Source organism: Haliotis cracherodii, unplaced genomic scaffold, assembly GCF_022045235.1.
Source record: "Haliotis cracherodii isolate W230 unplaced genomic scaffold, xgHalCrac1.p SCAF_5, whole genome shotgun sequence".
NCBI classification, from domain to species: domain Eukaryota; kingdom Metazoa; phylum Mollusca; class Gastropoda; order Lepetellida; family Haliotidae; genus Haliotis; species Haliotis cracherodii.
Window position 1 is genome coordinate 27,393,623 of NW_027266308.1, and position 22,345 is coordinate 27,415,967.

Below are 22,345 nucleotides of genomic sequence, written 5' to 3' on the forward strand. Positions count from 1 at the left end.
TTACAGACCGCCGTCATATAGCTGGAATATTGCTGAGTACAGCATTGAACAACAAACAAAATGGAAAACAAAGTAACAAACGGGTTTGTATGTTCCTTCTTGAAGTCACTATCCGTCGATTGGTTTCAGGTGGAGAAGTTATGGCAATGGACCTGTCCTCTGCTAGCTACCTCACTAAGCAACATTACCATAGAAACCGTTGATGACTGGGGATCATTCTACACAAGTCTTTCAGTGAGTTCATGTTCTAATATTGATCCATGGGGGGATCCAGGGCAGAAGGTGTGGTTCCACAGATCCCATGCTTGTCCTAAGTGCTGACTATACAGATTGTGTAGTTGCAATATCTGACTTGGTAGATTGCAGAGCTGGGACGGGTAACTTGGGTACTCAGGTCGTCGGGTACTGAGTAGGTTAGTCTTGTGATATATCGCTTAATGAGAAAAATTCACTTCTACAACTCCATGGTTACCTACAAGTCGCTAAGTGTCGTATATCTTTCTGACTATATACACATTCTTTATGACATTTATATATTTTGAGTAAACATACATCTTCAGTCATCTTCAGTGTATGCATGATCAGATCGTTTTAAAGATGTACCCAAATACTTTTTGCCACGGCTCCGGTTAAACAATTCCTTTGCGTACATTTTGTACCCAGCTCTTGATGCTACTGTGGGTACCTGGGTAGGTTTGGGTATTCGGGGGTCGGGTCCTCTGGTAGTAAACTTAGACTCATCCCAGCCCTAGTAGATAGGTCGTCATACCTCAGTTAATTACATGGTTTATTGTGTTTCAACAACTGGTGTCTCTGGCTTTGATTGTTTGCAGTCTGTATAATATGGCTGGAACATTGCTGACTGTAGTAAAGATAACATTGACATACTCACCATAATATCTCACTGATTTCAGCTGATTTGGAAATGGAAATATTTTCACTGAGTAAATAATGCTTTCGTGTAATATGCTGGGTCTGTTTTCCAGGAGAGCCGTGACCCTAGGAAATTACACTGGTTGTTGACGCTGCTGATGGAGGACCCCCTCAAGGGAGAAGGTGGAGCTTTCGGAGAAGCTAGGTCCGTCTTGTGGAAAGCTTTTGTATTGTATGGTGATCAAAGCCCTTCTACTTGTGTTGCCCCAGTGAAGATCTGGTCAGATACCCATGCTTGTATTAAGAGGCGACTATGCTTGTTGTAAGAGGCGACAAAGGGGATCTAGTGGTCAGACTCACTGACTTGGTAGATGTATGTCATTCTATCCCATTTGTGTAGGTCGATGACCCAATCTGGGGATATTTCTTCATGCTATCAACCACAGGTTTCCCTGGCCAATACGTGCATGCTGTAGTCTATATAGTGTTGCCTGTTGTGTAGGCTGTCGGGCTGCAGCGTAAATAACATTTACTTGCTCAGTCCTGTTCTCAGAATTTAAGTTCTCAACAGGAGGTATCCCCAGGACTAATAGAAGTTATTGACAAGGTTCCATAAAACATCATAAAAAGAATCCTGTGACCATCTCCATGGTAGTGGTAGAGCTTCCGCCCAGAGAGACTCCCTCCATGGTCTAGTGGTAGAGCGGAATGTTTGATCCCCAGACACGTCATATCATGGTAAAAGATGGTACTTGTTGTTACCTTGCCTGACACCAGGCATTATAGAGCCAAGACAAGCACTGGTCGGCTCAGAGTCAGTATGCAGTGTCTGAGTAGGGTATTCATGTTAAACTGAGGCATGGTATCTCTGTGGGATAGCACTATAAAATTGGCATCAGTCCAGAGTCGTACAATCAGACACGCACGCACACATGTGCATGCGCGTCACTATATAAGTGCAATAATCTTGGACGCAATGTTAAACCCAAATTCACCTCGCCTTCTACACCTATATGAGTACAGAAGGATTTTGTATTTTGATGACATAGTACCACTCTGGACCACTTTATTGATGGTGAACACAAACAGTTTCACAGGTATATGTAATATAAAGAAGCTTTGTTATTTTGTAGTTCAGTCATTCATGTGACTTTGTTTTTTTGCCAGTCGGCTGTATGCAGTGCAGAATGCCCTCATTGACCAGGAGTGGCGTGTACCTCAGTTGTTGCATCAACTTCTCGAGTACCTCAAACCTCATCTTGCTCATCCCTACAAGAATGTGCGTGACAGGATCGGCAGGTATGTTGGATGATAGTTAACTTTGTTATTGTTATGGTGTGGTCAGTCACGCCAAAAACCCTGGTCGATTCCCGGCATGGGTACAATGTGTGAAGTCCATTTCTGGTGTCCCCTGCCGTGATATTGCTTGAATATTGCAAAACATGGCGTAAAACCATACTCACTCACTCGCTCAGTAATTTTTATTGTCAGAATTATTACTTGGGCCTCTTTTTATAAATCATGTATTGAGGACAAAATGAGAGAAAAATGAGTTTGGAAGCGACAAATCAAATGGTTGCTTTCAATATTGGACAAATTATAAACCTTTTCTTTCTCTCTCTTTTTTGAAACATGTTAACAAAGTCAGTGGGGAAAAAACGCTCGTGATCACTACCACACATAATATTTTGAGCACAAATAAAAAGCATTTCCATTGACTCTGTTGCCTCACATCATGAACTCCTATTGACTGACTTGTTTCCAGTGTGCTGAGCAATGTGTTCCTGTACGACTACAAGATCTGCCCCAAGTCCGGTGTGAGGTCGCCTCACCGCCGCACATTCCTGGAGGAACTCCTTCCTCAGCTACAGCAGCTCAAGGACATTGTGCCAACACAGAACGGGAACAACGGGCCTAGTATGTTGTTGTTGTTGTTGTTTGTGTTTTTGTTCTTGTTTGATGCTACACTCAGCATATTCCGCCTGCAGCCAGTGAGTAATCTATCTGGACCAGACATTCCAGTGGTTGACATCATGAGCATCGATCTACGCAAGTGGGATATGATGACATGCATCAACCAAGTCAGTGAGACTGACCACTCAATCCTGTTGGTCGCCTTTTATAACAAGCATGGTTTGCCAAAGGCCAATTCTAAGCTGGTCTTCACGGGGTGCCTGTAATATGTAAGTCAGGGAGAGGGAGTTGGGTTTAATGCTGCTTTGACCGCCTCCGTGGTCTAGTGGTAGAGCGTCCGCCCGGAGAGCGGAAGGTCCGGGGTTCGATCCCCGACTGCGTCATACCAAAAGACGTTAAAAGATGGTACTTGTTGTTACCCTGTCTGGCTCTCGGCTTTAAGGGGCTAAAACAAGGACAGGTCGGCTCGGAGTCAGTTTACTGTGTCTGAGTTGGGTATTCATGTTAAACTGCGGCATGGTATCTCAGCGAGCTAGCACTATGAATCGGCATCAGTCCGGACTATTACAAGCAGCCACACAAACACACACATGTATATGCACGTCGCAATATAAGTGCAATAATCTTGGACGCGACGTTAAACCCCATTTCACCTCCCATTTAATGCTGCTTTGAGCAGTAGTTAAGTTATATCACAGCGTGTCAGCTCATATTGGAAGAAAGACATATGCCACCTTAGAGGAACCAAGGAGCCTCAGATAAGGTGCTGACGAACCAGGTACCATGATCAGGGAAAATATGAGATTTGAACCCCATTTATCATATTCTGGCACGGCAAAGGGACACAACTCTACACAGGGAATGTCTTAGATGACCGGGCCAACCTTACAAGAAACAGCATACCACCTATATAAATGATATGATTATGTATAAATGCACTGCAAAGCATTTTGTCCAATATATGTATTAATACAATCTTGCTAACTTGTTTTAGTTTCGTTTTGTTTTAATTATGAAAAGTGTGTTTATTAAAATGTGACTTACAAAGATTAGCCTGTAATATTGGTGTATTTATCACATGAGCTGTGACATGCAATTGGCTGGGCTATTTTGCAGATGTGAGAACACTAATATTATGAGCCAAAACCAATTCACTCAATCAGAGGTCATTATGTTGAAAATATTTTGTCTTCTAGAAGTTGATAATGCAGCTTCCGCTGTTGTGGCGTCCTCAAGTGTCATGAAACCCGAGCCGATGGAGGTGGAGGACAACGGAACTGAAGACGATGAACGGAAGAAGGCGATACGTCTCTGTAAAACAGGTGAGAAGGTTTCGATCACTGATGACCCAGACACCTGTGGAGCCTCAGTTACTTCCCTAAGTTCTCCCAGAACCCTGTAATCATTTGGGGTTATTTTGTGTGAAATAACTTTTTGATGCGAATGTCCAGCGATGCATGATCCAGTCTGAATGATTGTAAGTTTTTATTATATTTATTTCATATTTTAGTAAATGATACACAGAGAATCTCACCTGATTATCTTTTGACTTCAAATATGTCAACACAAGTCAAAAGTTAAAACTGTGAGACTTGCCAAGCAGTTTTAAAGTTTTAATGATGAGGGTCCAATATCATTTTCCAGCTTTTTCCATATGTAAACAGTAATAACACAGTGTCTTGAGTGAAAATAGTCACGCTTACCAGTCTCGTGGAAGAGAGATTAGCGATGTCATTTGATTGTGATGTCATGGTAACAAATGACATCACAATTAATCTCACCCAAGTAAAAAACTTGGGATCAGGGCCCACTTGCACAAAACGATCTTAGCGCCAAGACTATTGTAAGCCTATGCTAAAGTATGGGAGTTAAGATCATCTTAGCGCTAAGATCGCTTTGTGCAAGTGGGCCCAGGTGGTCAGGCTCCCTGACTTGGTTGATGCATGTCAACATGTTCCAATTGCATAGATCAGTGCTCATGATATCGATCTTATTTCGATTATTTACAAACCCCTGTAATATAGTTGGGGTATTGTGTATGGGGCATTAAACAACAAACAAACAAACAAACAACATTTTTATTTATGTCTTTTATCCAAGTATAGAGATGTTTGTTTCCTTTCAGTGATGAAGTGGCTGCAGAACAATCACACTCGGGCTTTCTACTCCTCCCATGCTGATATCTTCCCCCTACTGCCTATTGTAAGTACACGTCCGTCTGTAGGTCTGTATCTACTGTAACAAGCCCAGACATGTAGGTGTCAGACAGTGTACGTCCGTCTGTAGGTCTGTATCTACTGTGACAAGCCCAGCCATGTAGGTGTCAGACAGTATACGTCCGTCTGTAGGTCTGTATCTACTGTGACAAGCCCAGCCATGTAGGTGTCAGAACAGAACAGAACTTTATTACGCTCAGGCCGAGATCCTCGGCATATGAGGTACAAAATGACAGCAAAATACACATTATAATAGCGGTCAGACAGTCAGTGAAAGAACAATCATCTGCTCATCCTAACAACAATATCAAACAATGAAACATATTGAAAGTCATTGGTGAGACGTTTACAACAATATCAGTGAATCCTGCAACTTGAACCAGATGAAATAATCCCTTCTTTGATAGGTGTTTACAAATTGGAAGAATGTGGACACATGAAACTTTTATGGATAACATTGTTTGTAATGACATTCCAGGGCTACTTCTTGATTCTCCATCTTGCCCTCTCATTGACCTGATGGAGGGGCAAGAAGTGGCCCTGAATTGTTGTTTCAAACAATAATTTCCAACAATTTCCGTAAAAGCTTCATGTCTTGAGATGTGAAATGTTTATAAGCAGTAAGCTAACTATATATTGAGTGTGTTTACTTCAGATCTGTACACTGGAGAGTGAGTCGACAGACGATGACCTCAAGACGGACTGTGCCACAGCGCTGATGTGTCTGGCACAGAGTCTCATCCATCCCGACCACATCAAGGTGGCACTTGCCACTGTCAGGGAGGTGGGTCATGCTCTCCATTGAGATGCAGTTATGTTGGCCATTTTCATGTGATGTATCCCGTTAAATCTAACCTTTCTCATATCCTGACCCTGTGGAAACTAACTCAGAATAGATCCCCAGTTCTCCATGCTTGTAAGAAGAGCTAGCAAAACTTGGGATTGGGTGGCTGACAAGAGAGTACCATAACTCAGCAATCTTGCTGTTTAAGCAGTCTTGTATTGAGACAGCATGGTAGGTTACTCACGCTTTCAACCCCTGGTTTATGAGGTCAAGTCTTGACTACTTTCAGGCTGACAAGATCTAGGTGAAATTGCTAATGTACATTCATACATTAATCATCAATCCATCGATCAATCTTTGACTGATTGATTAAGATTGACTGCCTCTATAGTTTAGTGGATGGAGCGTCTGCCTGGTGTGCAGAAGGTCGGATGTTCAATCCCTGCCATGTCAAACCAAGAGACGTACAAAGATAGTTCTTGTTGTTACCCTGTTAAGGGTGAAATCAAGGACTAGTTGGTTCGGAGTCAGTATACTGTGTCTGAGTGGGGTATCTGTGTTAAACTGTGGCATGGCATCTCAGTGGGCTAGCACTAGTCTGGACTAGTACAAGTACATGCGCACGTACACATGCAAGTAATTTGTTTTAAAAGTGCAGTAATATTGAATGCGATGTAAAAGCCCATTTCATTTCTCACCTGTTTGATGCCCTTTAAGGCTTGTGTCATTATTTACTGCATCGTGAATAAGGAACAGTATATAATGACATGTTTTCTGTTGAAGGTTGCCGGGTTACAGTCATGGCATGCCAGAGCAGCCATCCTGCGCTACATTCAGGCCGTTGTGTTCGGGAACATGTTCCTGATGGACAACCCAGAACACAAGCAGTGTGTCCATGACATCCTGCTGCATCTCATCTGTGATGAACAACTAGAGGTGGGTGCCGTAGCCATGGAAACAGTTTCTCTCATTGACATTGACAATGGAGACCCGTGAAGATCCTGGTTAGAATAGGTCTTCAGCAACCCATGCTGGCTGTAAAAGGTGACTATGCTTGTTGTAAGAGGCGACTAACAGGATTGGTTGGTCAGGCTTGCTGATACATGTCATTGTATCCCAACTGTATGGATCATTGCTCAAGATGTCAATCACTGGATTGTCTGGTCCAGACGCCTTCATATAGATGGAATATTCCTGAGTGCGGCGTTAAACAACAAACAAACAAAGCAAAACAAACAAATATGTACACCTTGTTTGTTGGGAGAGACTTCTGAGATAAATATGGAGTAGTTTCAATCTGTGATAAGCTGATGGTGTGTAATTTTACTCTGATGGCATGGATTGGTGCTCATGCTATCAACCACATGTTTCCCTGGCCCAAACTTCATTACTTACCAACTTGTACAGTCTGTGCCAAGACCCTTTGAGACTGCTGCCCTGAACATAGTTTGTAGTATCATTGTCAGTAGAATTTTTGTATGGACTGTTATAAGCTGACCTCACTTTACCAAACAGAATTTTACTTGACTCAGGCTTCGGACTAGTGGCTAAAGTCATAGGCTGTTGATGTGATATAGCTGGAACAGTGCTGACTGCATCATAAATATGTATCTTCTCCTTCACTTGTTTACTGTATGATAACTGCAATTATGTTTTTAGAATATAATGCATGAAGAAAAGTGTAAAAAATTGAGAAACTATTCTAGTTTTGATAAAGCGGAGAAAAATGATCAATACATTATGTGTTTCTCCAGCACTGTCATTGGTTTCCTAACTTGTTTTAATTATCCTGAGATCAGATGGTCAATGACTTACTCATTGACATTTTGGCCTGATCATTTGAAGTCATTACTCAGTCATGTAATGGTGTTGTCCAAACCCAACATGTACATTTGATATTTAAAAAAACAACATATTTTTTAGATTGAAATTGAGGTGAATTGTTCCAGCATTAATATTAGTGTATGATGTATTTGACCTGTGTATGATGTATGTGACCTGTGTATGATGTATGTGACCTGTGTATGATGTATGTGACCTGTGTATGATATATGTGACCCTTGTATGATGTATGTGACCTGTGTATGATGTATTTATGTCTCCCCCAGAATGGAGGGAGACATATTGTTTTTGGCACGGTTCCCGTCGGCGTCGGCGTCAGTGTCGGCATTCCCACCGTTTCCGGACCATAACTCAGAAACCCTTTAATATTTTTTCGCGAAACTTTGTTTACACATTAACCCAGCACTGAAGTGGTGCCTTTTGCTATTTAGAGATTTTTGACATTTTTATTTTTTCTCGTTTCCATGGAGATAACTTGAACATAGACTCTGAATGGGGGTAAGCTTGGTTTCCTGACCATAACTCGGAAACCGTTTAATATTTTTTCGCGAAACTTTGTATACACATTAACCCAGCACTGAAGTGGTGCCTTTTGCTATTTAGAGATTTTTGACATTTTTATTTTTTCTGGTTTCCATGGAGATAACTTGAACATAGACTCTGAATGGGGGTAAGCTTGGTTTCCTGACCATAACTCAGAAAAAGTTTAATATTTTTTCGCGAAACTTTGTATACACATTAACCCAGCACTGAAGTGGTGCCTTTTGCTATTTAGAGATTTTTGACATTTTTATTTTTTCTCGTTTCCATGGAGATAAGTTGAACATAGGTTCTGAATGGGGGTAAGCTTTGTTTCCTGACCATAACTCAGAAACCGTTTAATATTTTTTCGCGAAACTTTGTATACACATTAACCCAGCACTGAAGTGGTGCCATTAGTTGTTTGAAATTTCTAGGAGTTCTATTTTTGTCTCTGTTATTTAGTAATGGAGGGTGGGAATGAAAAGATGGGGTTTAACGTGAAGTAAACGAATGAATGGGGGTTAGGGGAGTGGGGGGAGACATATGTTTTTACGAGTAAAAACACTTTCTAGTTGACCCTTGTATGATGTGTGTGACCTGTCTATGATGTGTGTGACCTGTCTATGTGTCTGACCCTTGTATGTGTGTGACCTGTGTATGATGTGTGTGACCTGTGTATGATGTGTGTGACCTGTGTATGATGTGTGTGACCTGTGTATGATGTATTTGACCCTTGTATGATGCGTGTGACCTGTGTATGATGTGTGACCTGTCTATGATGTGTGTGACCTGTCTATGTGCGAGACCTGTGTATGTGTGTGACCTGTGTATGATGTGTATGACCCTTGTATGATGTGTGTGACCTGTGTAAGATGTGTGTGACCTGTGTAAGATGTGTGTGACCTGTGTATGATGTGTGTGACCTGTGTATGATGTATGTGACCTGTGTATGATGTGTGTGACCCGTGTATGATGTGTGTGACCTGTGTATGATGTGTGTGACCTGTGTATGATGTATGTGACCTGTGTATGATGCGTGTTACATGTGTATGATGCGTGTGACCCTTGTATGATGTGTGTGACCTGTCTATGATGTGTGTGACCCTTGTATGATGTGTGTGACCTGTGTATGATGCGTGTGGCCCTTGTATGATGTGTGTGACCCTTGTATGATGTGTGTGACCTGTGTATGATGTATGTGACGTGTGTATGATGCGTGTTACATGTGTATGATGCGTGTGACCCTTGTATGATGTGTGTGACCTGTGTATGATGTGTGTGACCTGTCTATGATGTGTGTGACCCTTGTATGATGTGTGTGACCTGTGTATGATGTATGTGACCTGTGTATGATGTGTGTGACCTGTGTATGATGCGTGTGGCCCTTGTATGATGTGTGTGACCTGTGTATGATGTGTGTGACCTGTGTATGATGTATGTGACGTGTGTATGATATATGTGACCCTTGTATGATGTATGTGACCTGTGTATGATGTATGTGACCTGTGTATGATGTATGTGACCTGTGTTTGATATATGTGACCAGTGTATGATATATGTGACCCTTGTATGATGTGTGTGACCTGTGTATGATGTATGTGACCTGTGTATGATGTATGTGACCTGTGTATGTGTGTGACCTGTGTATGATGTATGTGACCTGTGTTTGATATATGTGACATGTGTATGATATATATATATATATATGTGTTTGATATATGTGACCTGTGTATGTGTGTGACCTGTGTATGATGTATGTGACCTGTGTATGATATATATATATGTGTTTGATATATGTGACCTGTGTTGTAGGTGCGGGAGATGGCCAGTGTGAGCCTGAGCGGTCTGCTTCACTGCGGCTACATGGAGATGGGAGAGGAGTTTATTGTAAGTTCATCAACCACACACCTGTGAAAATCTGTGTTAGAATTGGTCTTCAGTAGTCCATGCTTGTCGTAAGAAGCGACTAACAGAATCAGGTCAGGACCAGACTGCCATTTTATAGGTTTGATATTGCTGTGTTAAACAACCAACAAGTCCTGAAATATTTTGTGCACCTGCCAAATATAACCAAATTAACTGGTAGTCCAGTGGCAACAGTGTTTGCTCAGGACCAAGATTAGATACACTTGTTTTATTCCTCCATATTGGTGCAGTTTGTGAAGTACATTTAATGTGCCCTGAAGGCAGTAGTAGTGGGTAAAACCCCACCTTCTCTATTATATGAAACCTATACAATTCAAAAGAAGCTAAAGAACACCTGATCCTTTAAAAGTGACAGATCAACAATAGTAATATGAAACAATCATGTGCTCTTTAACTTCTTTTGAGTAGTTTATATGTGATTTTTACCAATGATGATGCCTGTTTTAAATGGCAACTGAGAGTGGTCGCACTATATTAATTGTTAATTAAATGCTATCCTTCATCTTTAATTGATACCCGTGCTCATGGGTTTCACCGAAGTGGTAAACGTCTGAGACCTGCATCTCTTTGGGCTTTCCTCCCACATTAAGCTGACACGCCGCGATATAACTGGAATACTGTTAAAAGTGGTGTTAAACACAACTCACTCACTCACTCACTCATCTTTAATTGGGGGCACGGGTGGCCCAGTCATCCAAAGCGCCACAATTCACTGTGCAGAGTTGCATCCCTTGGGCACGCCAGAAACCTATGAAACCCAACTCACTCACACTGTTCAGGCAACACTATCCATTCATGGCAGATAACTGCGTGAAACCATGTTCAAAGATTCACTTTGAATTTAAGCCTTACTCTTTTCCATACGATAAATGTATCAATGCTATATCTGATTCGTATATTCTCATATGTAACGGGGCACGGGTGGCCCAGTCGTCTAAGGCGCCGCGGTTCGCTGTGCAGAGTTGCGACCCTTGGGCACACCAGAAACCTATGATTGTGGGTTCGAATCCCAGTTCGCCCCGATTATGTTTTTAGGTTTTCAGCACCTTACCCTTGCTGTGGGTTTCACCGAAGTGGTAAACGTCTGAGACCTGCATCACTTCGGGCTTTCCTCCCACATTACGCTGACACGCCGTGATATAACTGGAATACTGTTTAAAGCAGCATTAAACCCAACTCACTCATGTTTAATTCTTGTTTAGCTGATCGCCTGTGCTCACATTTTACCAGGGTCTCTGCCTGACCTGATTAGTACATGACAGGCTCTGTTACAGGCTCCATCACAGGCTCCATCACAGGCTCCATCACAGGCTCCATTGATACAGCTATATTTATACCATCTTTTATATAGGTAAAGTGTGAACAATGATTTTCATTTTTAGGGACATTTTGAGCGTCTTAGTCGCACCAAGCTGAAGAAGCGCAAGAAGACAAGTGAATCTGTGTCCATGGAGTCTCTGATCCAGAGACATGCTGGAGTCCTGGGGCTGGGGGCATGTGTCCAGGCGTTCCCCTACCAGGTGCCACAGTTTATACCCCGCATACTCATGGAGCTCAGTCCTCACGTCAACGACCCACAGCCCATACAGGTAGGTCAACACTGTCACATGACCCACAGCCCATACAGGTAGGTCCACACTGTCACATGACCCACAGCCCATACAGGTAGGTCGACACTGTCACATGACCCACAGCCCATACAGGTAGGTTGACACTGTCACATGACCCACAGCCCATACAGGTAGGTTGACATTGTCACATGACCCACAGCCCGTACAGGTAGGTCCACACTGTCACATGACCCACAGCCCATACAGGTAGGTTGACATTGTCACATGACCCACAGCCCATACAGGTAGGTCCACACTGTCACATGACCCACAGCCCATACAGGTAGGTCAACACTGTCACATGACCCACAGCCCATACAGGTAGGTCAGCACTGTCACATATAGGTACAAGGTTTTCACAGGATTCAAAAGAACTTTATTTAGCAATCTGGCCATGATAATTGGTTGAATTAACATCTTCCTTGAAACTGTTTGAATCCTTTTGTAAAAATGCCAGGAAAAGGCTTTGAATATGGCATGGTAAATTTTGATGTTGAATAAAAAATTTACCATTATTTCTTTCTCTAAAAACTGCTTGATGACATGATGTAGCAAAAAATATTCCGTATCTTGATTGTTATTGATATGTGGACCTTTTTAACAGTGTACTTGGATGTACAAATAGAACCATTCTGACAATTAATGAAGTTGAGAATGTTCTTACAAATATGTTTGAAGGTCAAATTTGGGTCTTACCTTTTGCCTTGATGAGAGTGATGAAAGCCATTTGTGTGAGGTATCTTCAGTACATTGCAGGGGTCAGGGTAGCATCATTCTCGACATCAGTACAAAGGGTGAAGCCGATTCTTGGTGTCCATCCTACTACTGGAATATTGCTACAAGCAGCGCTTAACCTTACTCATACTCTCAGTTGACCACAAACAAATACTGCATTGAAATAATTTCAAATTAATGTGTATTTATATCTGTTTCAGATGTCGGTGAAGAAGATTCTGTCGAACTTCCGCCGCACACATCATGACAACTGGCATGACCACAAGCTCAAGTTCACTGACGACCAGCTGGTGATCCTCACTGACCTGCTGGTGTCCCCTAACTACTATGCATAGTCTCTCACTCGGTGGGTGCGACAAAAATGTTGACTTGGAAATTATTTCTTGTCCATGTTGTCAGAGGTGCCTACCATTACGATATCGCTGTAATTATTATGGTTTTAATCTAAAAATTACTATAGTACGAGGATAAAGTTATTATTATTGTAAAAAATATCAAAATCAATTTGTTAAAAAGTAGCATACCTTTTGTAGTTTATCCGTCACAAGGAGTGAAATTTGCTTGTAGATTAATATGACATCCTGTCCGGCAAATTAATATTACATTAAAAGATACTTGGTAGTTTCCAAAATACAAGATTCAAGATTACTGACAAATTAATAATGTTACTGAAAATTACTCTTATTTTATCTGAGGCAGTCTTGTAGCCTAGTGGTTAAAGCGTTCGCTCGTCACACCAAAGACCCGGGTTCGAATCCTGACATGGGTACAATGTGTGAAGCCCATTTCTGGTGTTCCCCGTCATGATATTGCTGGAATATTGCTAAAAGCAGCGTAAAACCATACTCGCTCACTCACTTATTTTATCCAGATATTAATGATGGGGCATTAATTTTGGTAGGCACTTCTGTCTTATTATGTTATGTAAACAAAAGTCAAAGGGATCTGTTTCTACACTTCACATACTACTGTACGGAGATATTCTAATCAAAAGAAGTTAAACAACACCTGATTCTTTCAAATTACTGTAGTCATGCCATGACAGATTAGCTATTGTAATATGGCAGAACCGGGCGTTCTCTATTTTTGTTTTAGTAGTATATTTTCTGATATTCGTTTTATGGGTGTCTAAAACATGACTTGAATTTGATGACAATAACTGTTTGATATCATTAGTACTTAAACTGATATCAAGTTATTCATGTTATCATCATCTTCACCTGAAGCCTATGGAAGGTGTTTACTCTTGCCAAAATTTGCTTGCCTGCCCTGTAGTGAGTGAGTGAGTGAGTTTATGCTTTGCGTCACATCGGCAATATTTCAGTCATATCGTGACGACTGCCCTGTAGAAGTTTGGTCAGAAAAGGTCCTAGTTCTTCGTGCTTATCATGTCTACTAAAATGGGGATAGAGGGGTCAGGTTCTGAGGATAGTTGCTCATGCCTCCAACTTGCTCAGGTGTATGTCACTTGTTTGTCGCGGCCATACGCAATTATTTGCACATATCACCGGGTTTTTTGTCATATTGTTATTTTTGTACATTAGTCCCCGCTTCTTTTTGTTTGTTTTTGTTTTTGTTTGTTTTGTTTGTTGTTTCTCTCTCTCTCTCTCTCTCTCTCTCTCTCTCTCTCTCTCTCTCTCTCTCTCACTCTTTTTGCGGCATCAAACAATATTCACTCTTACTCACCTTCTTCTGTATGCTTTTTTTTTCAAGGTCAACAGTACCGTTGTAGAACAGGCTGCTGCTCATCCACCTGGCTTCCAGACCAACCCTGCATTCAAGGAGGGCGTGGCACACCCACCCAGTCCGTGATGCATGGTCCTACACATGCAGTGTTGAAGATACTACAAACATGTGCAGTGCGATCTGAACATGCCGACTGTTGCACCTCCAGTGGAGCCATAGTACTCAACCTGTTGTTTGGTTCTTGTGCACTGTGGTCAAATCATTGTTGATACTTCTTACGTGTCAGTTTCTATGTTGGTCAGCAAAATACGCTAGATCTCAGTTTGAGACTTATCAAAATTTATACATTTGCATAACTTTTTGATGCCTTATAGTTAAAAATTATGTCTCCTCAAAATAAATAGACATACATTGGTTTATTCAGTTATCAAAATGGTAATGTACATATGTGACTGAAGTATTGCTTCAGTGGGAATTGCACTCATTTTAAATGTAAACACTGGAAGGTGTCGTAATCGCCATGAATTACCTCCCCTGAAAGAGCCAACTCTTCGGCTGTAGAGCGATGAAACTGTGTATACATGGTATGAATAATCAATATGGTTGTTATTAGTTTCTTCAGAAACCAGTCAATTGAATTATATTACAAACATGTTCAAATAATATGTTGTAAGTTTCTCATTGTATTTAACATGTGAAGTACTGTGATCCAACCTGTCGGTTATATATAACTGACATTTTATATTGATTAACCCACACCTAGAGAGTTTTACTACACGACTGAAGATGCAGATGACTTGCATCGCATGCCATAAAGCAATCTTTTCGCTGTGACTATGGTAACTCCTATTCTTTGATATAGCCCTATGATAGCTGTAGCGTGACGATTGCTTTGTGAAATGAGGTGCTGGTGGCAAGGTGCTTAGCCCTTCTGTGACTTATCCTTTATCTTAGTCAAATCTTTAACATCTCTGTTTGTACCTGAGAGAAACTTGATCGTGAACGAAATGTTTTATGTGACAACTTTCCTCAGAAATCTGTTTCACGCCATGTGATATAACTGCAATATTAATCAAAGTGGCATTAAACCATCTATCTCACTCTTATCAAACAGTGTGTAGTTTCCTAATCTGGTGAGAGCAGCGACATTAACACTCTCACTTTTTGAACATAGTTTATTTACAAGTTCCACTTTGTCTACTTGGTTTTGTTTTGTTTTTTGTGGGGGGAGAGCTGGATAGAGTTGTGTCCCTTGGGCATGCCAGAAACCCATGTACCCAGTTGTGTGGATCGATGCTCATGATGTCATTCACTGGATTGTCTTGTGCAGACTTGATTCTTTTACAGACCGCCATCATATAGCAGGAATATTGCTGAGTGTGGCGTTAAAATCCCAGGTTACTCTGATTATGTTTCTAGGTTTGTCAGCACCATACTAATGCTCACGGGCTTTACCAAAGTGATAAACATCTAAGTACTGCATCACTTGGGCCTTTCCTCTCCCATTAAGCCGATATAACTGGAACACTGTTCAAAGCGGCATAAAACCAAACTCAATGACTATATTTGTTGTCCTCCTCCACAGGGCGGTCGGGTAGCCTTGTGGTTCGCTCGTCACGCCGAAGACCCCGGTTCGATTCCCGACATGGGTACAATGTGTGAAGCCCATTTCTGGTGTCCCCCGCTGTGATATTGCTGGAATATTGCTAAAAGCGGCGTAAAACTATACTCACTCACTCCTCCTCCTCATACATGTCAGTCTAAGCACCTTGATTCACTGCATGTCATCTATGCCAGTCTTACCATGCATCATAATATGTAGTCATCCATAGTTGTTTTATTGGTATGTTTTATTCATGTTTCCTCTTGATACACCGGACTTCATCATATAGCTTGAAGTTAAGAATTAATTGCTTTTACTATTTCTGTTTATGAAAAAAGTGTTGATCCTCATTTTAGTTGAAAGATTTCTCTATGTATTGATCAGTTCGGCCTGTTCTCCTGGAAATGGTGATGTGTCCTATGGGTAGTTGCTTGATATGTCTCATGAATATTTTTGTATCATTTTTGAGGGTTTGCAATAATGGTAAGTAACCATTATGTGTATTGGCTTATTGTTAATGCTGTGATATGTAACATTACATAGTCAGAGCATCATAATAAACATTAACAGCATTAATTGTGATGGCCAAAGTGCTCTGACCTCAAATAGGTGTGTGTTTGATGATGATGATGATGATGATGGTTAGGCCTTATATATTGTTATCACTTCTGTTTGTGACAAATGGTGAGTAACCTGTATATAATTCTTTATTCTCAGAAAAAATAATTATCGCTCAGTATCTTGCTACGTCAAAATTTGTTTGTTTTTCTGTCATTATTAGCAGTACTAACCAGGAAGTTTTTATTTTGAAAGAAATTTCAACCACCTACGTTGAATTTTATGTCAAAAGTTTTGTGAACCAACTAATACAAAATAATAGGCCTTTCATTCAGATTCAGATTCTGTGTTAAGTGTGTTATCATTGCTCTTATTTAATCTGTACAGAGAGTATTCTGTGTCTGAAGGAAGAGGGAGAAATGTGATTGGTATTTTTACTTTTGGTCATGTCAAGGGCTGTTTGGTAATCCTGTGGTTGACTGATCACACTGAAGACCCAGGTTTGATTCTCAGTATGTTTGAAACTCAGTCTTGGTGTACTTTGCTGTGAGATGGCTGGGATATACTCAATCTCTCTCTCTCTCTCTCTCTCACACACACACACACACACACACACACACACACACACACACACACACACACACACACACACACACACACACACACACACACACACACACACACACACACCAGCCGTTTTCATGAGGATATTTAGAGTCTAACAAATAACCCAGGAGTGGGTTAGGGGCACAGGTGGCTAAGTTGATGAAGGGGCATGATTACTTCCCTTAGCTATGCCAGGATCTGCTGGTCATGACTTTGGGCCCCATGTTGGACCTTGGTCTGCCAGCCTCCATCATTGTGATATGTGTCTCTGTACTGTTCAGTGTTAAGCAGTACTTTGGGACAAGGATTACAGTCTTTCTAGACACAAGTTCTTCATAGAACCAGGGTAGCCTTTTGACAGAATGCGTTTAAGATAATACTTCACCTCACCAAAACTGTCTTGGCAGTACACTTGGAATGCCATAACGAACGCACTCCAAATGTGCAGGTGTGATTTTCATGATCTGATTGTGGCTTTTCTTAAGAACTTTCTCCAATGAGAGCCTCAAAACATATACCATATAGTTTATTCCTCCCTATTTATGTAGTTACATATTAAAGACTTCTTGGCATTTATTGGCATCAAAGTCAGTGAATAAATCAAAGTGTGTTTGAGATATATGTCAATGGGCATCTTATCAATGCTATGTAAACACTGCTTTGTCTGGGAAGTGTATCCAGGTGTTTTTTCCAAGAGAGACATATCAACAGAATTTAATCAAAATATTCTCCCAGTGAGCTGTGTCTTAGTGATTTTTCATGTCCTTTCCACAGCCATCAAGGATTATATGCAAATCAGTTTTGCAGCCCTTGAAACATTTATGTGCCCTCCTAGTTATGCTGGAGTAGCACCACGCATGTTCCTCAGCTGGGGTGTATTTTATCAGTGTATTAACACCATCTCAGTTTTCCAAACTGACATACCAGATTTCAGTGATATCATATTCAGTAAGAGTTAACCTACCTAGTAACTACTCTCCCTGTAAAGATCTGGGTTAGAATTGGTCTTCAGTAAGAGGCGACTAACAGGATCAGGTTGTCAGGCTCGCTGACTTGATTGATGCAGGTCATTGTATCCCAATTTTGAAGATCAATGCCCATGATGTCAATCACTTCTGGTTCAGACTGGGGCGGTCGGGTGGCCTAGTGGTTAAAGCGTTCGCTCGTAACTCCGAAGACCTGGGTTAGATTCCTGACATAGGTACAATGTGTGAAGCCCATTTCTGGTGTCCCTCCCGAGATATTCCTGGAATATTGCTTAAAGCGGCGTAAAACCATACTCACTCACTCACTCACTCACTCACTCACTCACTCTGGTTCAGACTTGATCATTTACAGACCGCCATCATATAGCATGAGTATTGTGGAGTGCAGCATTAAGCAACAAAGTAACTGCTCTCACTAGGATAACATGGAAGAAGGTATACAAGACATGAACTAATGAAAAAGTAGGTAAAAATTGGGTCTGTTAATCCTAGAATGGCTGCCCGCTTGAAATAAGATGCATTTTAAAACCCTTAAGAGCAATTCAATTAAATACAAACTGGCCATTCCTCAGAAGACGGAATCAGGTACACAAAGTATCTAAGTTTGCACACTTTCTGATGTTTCTAAATTATTAAGTTGTACTAGCCATACATCGGGTAAAACAATACCGTGCATGTCTTACACCAACTTCCTTTTGCTACAAACTGAAAGCCATCTGCATCAAGTGTTTGATAAAATTCATTATTCAAGCATCTGCTGATGTACCATTACCTTGTGTAGTTGATACCCGAGAGTCTGGTTTTTGTGTGACTTGTATAATGTAGGACAAAGGATACAGATGTTGGTGAGTCATCTCTGATGGAATGTGTGGACAATTTGACTGCACTGTATGTGAGCTGTCATCACGATTACATCTACCGGTACTACTCAACTTTGGATAGGGATAATCAGACATGTCATACTATTCAAATAGGTGCGGTTGGGTAGCCTGGTGGTTAAAGCGTTCGCTCGTCGCCGAAGACCCGCGTTCGATTCCCGACATGGGTACAATGTGTGAAGCCCATTTCTGGTGTCTCCCACCATGATATTGCTGGAATGTTGGTAAAGCGGCATAAAACCATACTCACTCACGCACTATTTAAATTTGACATATTTGAGTTTTGTGTATCATGGAAAGATATCTCTATTCGAAGTGGTGTAGCATGTTTGAAGCATGTCTTTGATATTGTATTTTCATTCAAATCTAATTGCTACCTCTGTGTTGTGTGGAAGCGCCAGCGTCATGTGGCAAGCGATCTGGTGATTTGATGAGTGGTCCTAAATCATAGATCTGCCCCAGGGGGCCATTCCACAAAGCGATGTAGCATGTAGCGCTACGATTATTAAGTTTGTGTTAAAGTATGGAGTTACGATCGCCTTAGTCCTAAGATAGCTTTGTGAAACAGGGCCCTGCTGTGTTGTAGGGATGTTGGCTCTGCTTGTGAGCTGTGTATGACACTGTGTAGGTGTAATTAGTTTGTTCCAGTGAGACTTTTATGTACATGCCATGTAGGTTATGGAAATATGATTGAGAAATATTATCAACCACTGCTTCAGCCCCTGATGTTAACAGGTCCCCAGTGCCACCTGCTTGTAAGAGATTACTTAAATGAGCATTGAGTGGTCACAATGGCTTCTCAGTATGAATAATGTTTGGGTTGGCGACCAGGGTGCCGTTTTACAAAGCGATATTAGCGCTAAGGTGATTATAACTCCCATACCTTATCATAGATTTACGACAGTTGTAGTGCTAAGGTTGTTTTGTACAAAGGCACCCTTGACCCTGTTCCACAAAGTGATCTTAGTGCGAAGGCTATTGTAACTCCCACACGTTAACATAGACTTACGACAATTGTAGCGCTAATGGCTTTGTGGAACGAGGCCCTGACTACGTTGAAAGACCAACTCTAACCTGGCTGATCTTTCTGGTTTGAAACAGGGCATCTTGATGAAGATACGATGTTGCTGGCTTTAATGTGAAGCAATATTCACTCAGGCCTTACGTTTGAAATATACACTCAAATGATTTTTTTTATGACTATAGTTAAGCTGTTTTGTCATGATATATTAACTATAGTCAAATGAAAAAACTTGGTGTTCTTAAACTCATTGAGTAGTATATCAATGTTAGAAATGTAGAAATGTATCATTTGTTTATAAGTGCATAATCATATATGTGTGCTAGTCCCAGCACATGTGGCAGATTTAATTTAGATCTTAGTTTTGCTGCTGCTTTTTATGTGTGATGTGAGGTTGCATGTATATCTCTGCTGTGTCAGGTGTTAGCCCGGAGTTGCTGTCCAGACACGTTGTTGTGCTACATGCTGTTGATGAGAAAGGTATTATCATGTTGACAGTTCTGAGAAAATAAAAGAGGAACACTGGATGTTTATATTTATTTTCTTTAGGTTCTATGACAACTCATGGCTGTAGAGGTATGAGATTGACACAAACATTTTGACAGATTCATGTGTCTGATACAACATATTTAAGGCATTTCATGTTAAACTACATCGGAACCACAGTGTTGGTCTTAAAGATATTGTGTTGTGTTCAAGAACTGGTATCGCTCGTCACGCCGAAGATCTGGGTTCGATTCCCGAAATGGGTACAATGTGTGAAGCCCATTTCTGGTGTCCCCCGCCGTGATATTGCTGGAATATTGATATAAGCGGGTAAAACCATACTCACTCACTCACTCAAGAACTGGTAGGGGTAGAACTGGTACCAGCAACCTATGTTTGACATACAAGGGGACATGGATTGGGTGGTCAGGTTTGTAAATAGATGAACATGGTATTTAATTGGGCAGCCAAGCAGGCTTCGATTGTTTCTGTAAGGAACTATGCCAAATTATAGGCAAGGAAGTTAACGGACTATAAAAGTCCAGTTTCCAACCTAGACGAACTTGGATGGAATTCCGGAGTTACATTTTGCCTGGACAAACGAGTAAATGCATTGTCCAATCAAAACCGCGTAACGAACTTGACATCCGGTTCTTAAAAAACATGGATTTCAACGTGCAGATGTTTACTGTCAACTGGGCGTCGACAGATATTTTGGAAATATTTTCCTGTTTTTAATCAAGTTGCTCTAGTGATTTGATGCACTTCGCATGTAAGACCGTTTAATCATAATATAGATCTTGATAATCGATAAGTTCGTCTTGACTGGGCGACACCATTTGTTTGAAGCAAATGCAAGTGATATGAGAGATGGGATCTTATTGGTCAATAGGAGGGACATAGAGGGGACATAACTCGTAATAGCCACTGGTGGCGCTACGATCGAGTCTGGAAATTTCAGCCTAGTTCGGCGATGGATATATATAGTGAGTTAACACCCATGCCTCAGAACAATGTGAAATTAGAGGCTATCCTACTACTACCATGGCTATTGTCACATGTCTCTGTTGAATTGAGTAGGTCAATGTCATGAGATACGAAAATGTTTGGTTACACTCTCAGAAGTATTCATATTTATATCGCAAACGTCTGAGACCTGCATCACTTCGAGCCTTCCTCCCACATAAAGCTGACACCCTGCGATATAACTTGAATACTGTTAAAAGCTGCGTTAAACCCAACTCACTCACTCACCCGCTCATATTTACATCACCAAACATATCCCACCAGTGGTCGGTCGCAGGTCAAGGTCGTAGTTAAGGTCATTGCTTATTCATTGTCAATATTTATGCATGTTTACTTGTACAGCATTTAAACATGTGGTGTAAGACCTTCATGCAGGTTTCTGTACTAAGGCTATTCCTGCTGTGGTTCTATGATCGGAATAATTTGTCTTGGGAATGACAAGCAATGATAGAACTGTCATTAAACTAGTAGGTCGCTGTGACCTACTTTCAATAAGTAACAATGCCATATTTTTGTTGTGACATAATACAAGAGTTACCTTGTATTATTCTGTTTTTGTTAATCTACTTCATTACCCTTTGAAACATGCCCTTAAACTTCAAATAATTATTCATCAGGGTCAAGTTCCCTCTCCAGTTTGCCTTGCTCCCTGTCATTTTAGAAGTCTTTGGTTATGTGACTCAGAAATATTTTATTGGTAACAATCCAAACTTAAGATATATTATATATATATATGTTTGGTGCCTGACATACATGCTGTCCAATGGAAGTCAGTGTAATAGTGAAGGTTCTACTATGCAGAGTTCATTGATATATTCAAGTATATCTTGGATACACATGTGGTGGTCGTAGGGGTAAGTGAAATGCAGAATCCAGAACACGTGTGTTGTACCGCTGTTGGTCCTATATAAACATTTATTTTTTCGAAACTGAAACCCTGGGGGATGAAACCAGCTCTCTCCACTTTGACGGCCATATTGAATATGTCAATTTGCAGTTATTCTGCCATTTCTGGATGTATCATCCTAAACTATTCCAACTGTTCTGCGAATTGTAGCATCAGGCAAAATTAA

At 41.0% G+C, this 22,345-nt stretch overlaps 1 protein-coding gene across 1 annotated transcript in view; it reads left to right on the top strand.

Moving 5' to 3' along the window:
• LOC139444405 (proteasome activator complex subunit 4B-like) overlaps positions 1–15,193 on the top strand; it is a 49,292-nt gene extending 34,099 nt beyond the window's left edge. The window contains exons 34-45 of the mRNA XM_071225377.1: positions 130–234; positions 987–1,078; positions 2,041–2,172; positions 2,639–2,790; positions 3,984–4,109; positions 4,913–4,989; positions 5,659–5,787; positions 6,571–6,723; positions 9,964–10,038; positions 11,460–11,666; positions 12,623–12,768; positions 14,136–15,193. Of these exons, the coding sequence (XP_071081478.1) occupies positions 130–234; positions 987–1,078; positions 2,041–2,172; positions 2,639–2,790; positions 3,984–4,109; positions 4,913–4,989; positions 5,659–5,787; positions 6,571–6,723; positions 9,964–10,038; positions 11,460–11,666; positions 12,623–12,757 (1,383 nt within the window). The 3' untranslated portion in view covers positions 12,758–12,768; positions 14,136–15,193. The remainder of the gene's footprint in view (positions 1–129; positions 235–986; positions 1,079–2,040; positions 2,173–2,638; positions 2,791–3,983; positions 4,110–4,912; positions 4,990–5,658; positions 5,788–6,570; positions 6,724–9,963; positions 10,039–11,459; positions 11,667–12,622; positions 12,769–14,135) is intronic.
• The last annotated feature ends 7,152 nt before the right edge of the window (positions 15,194–22,345 follow it).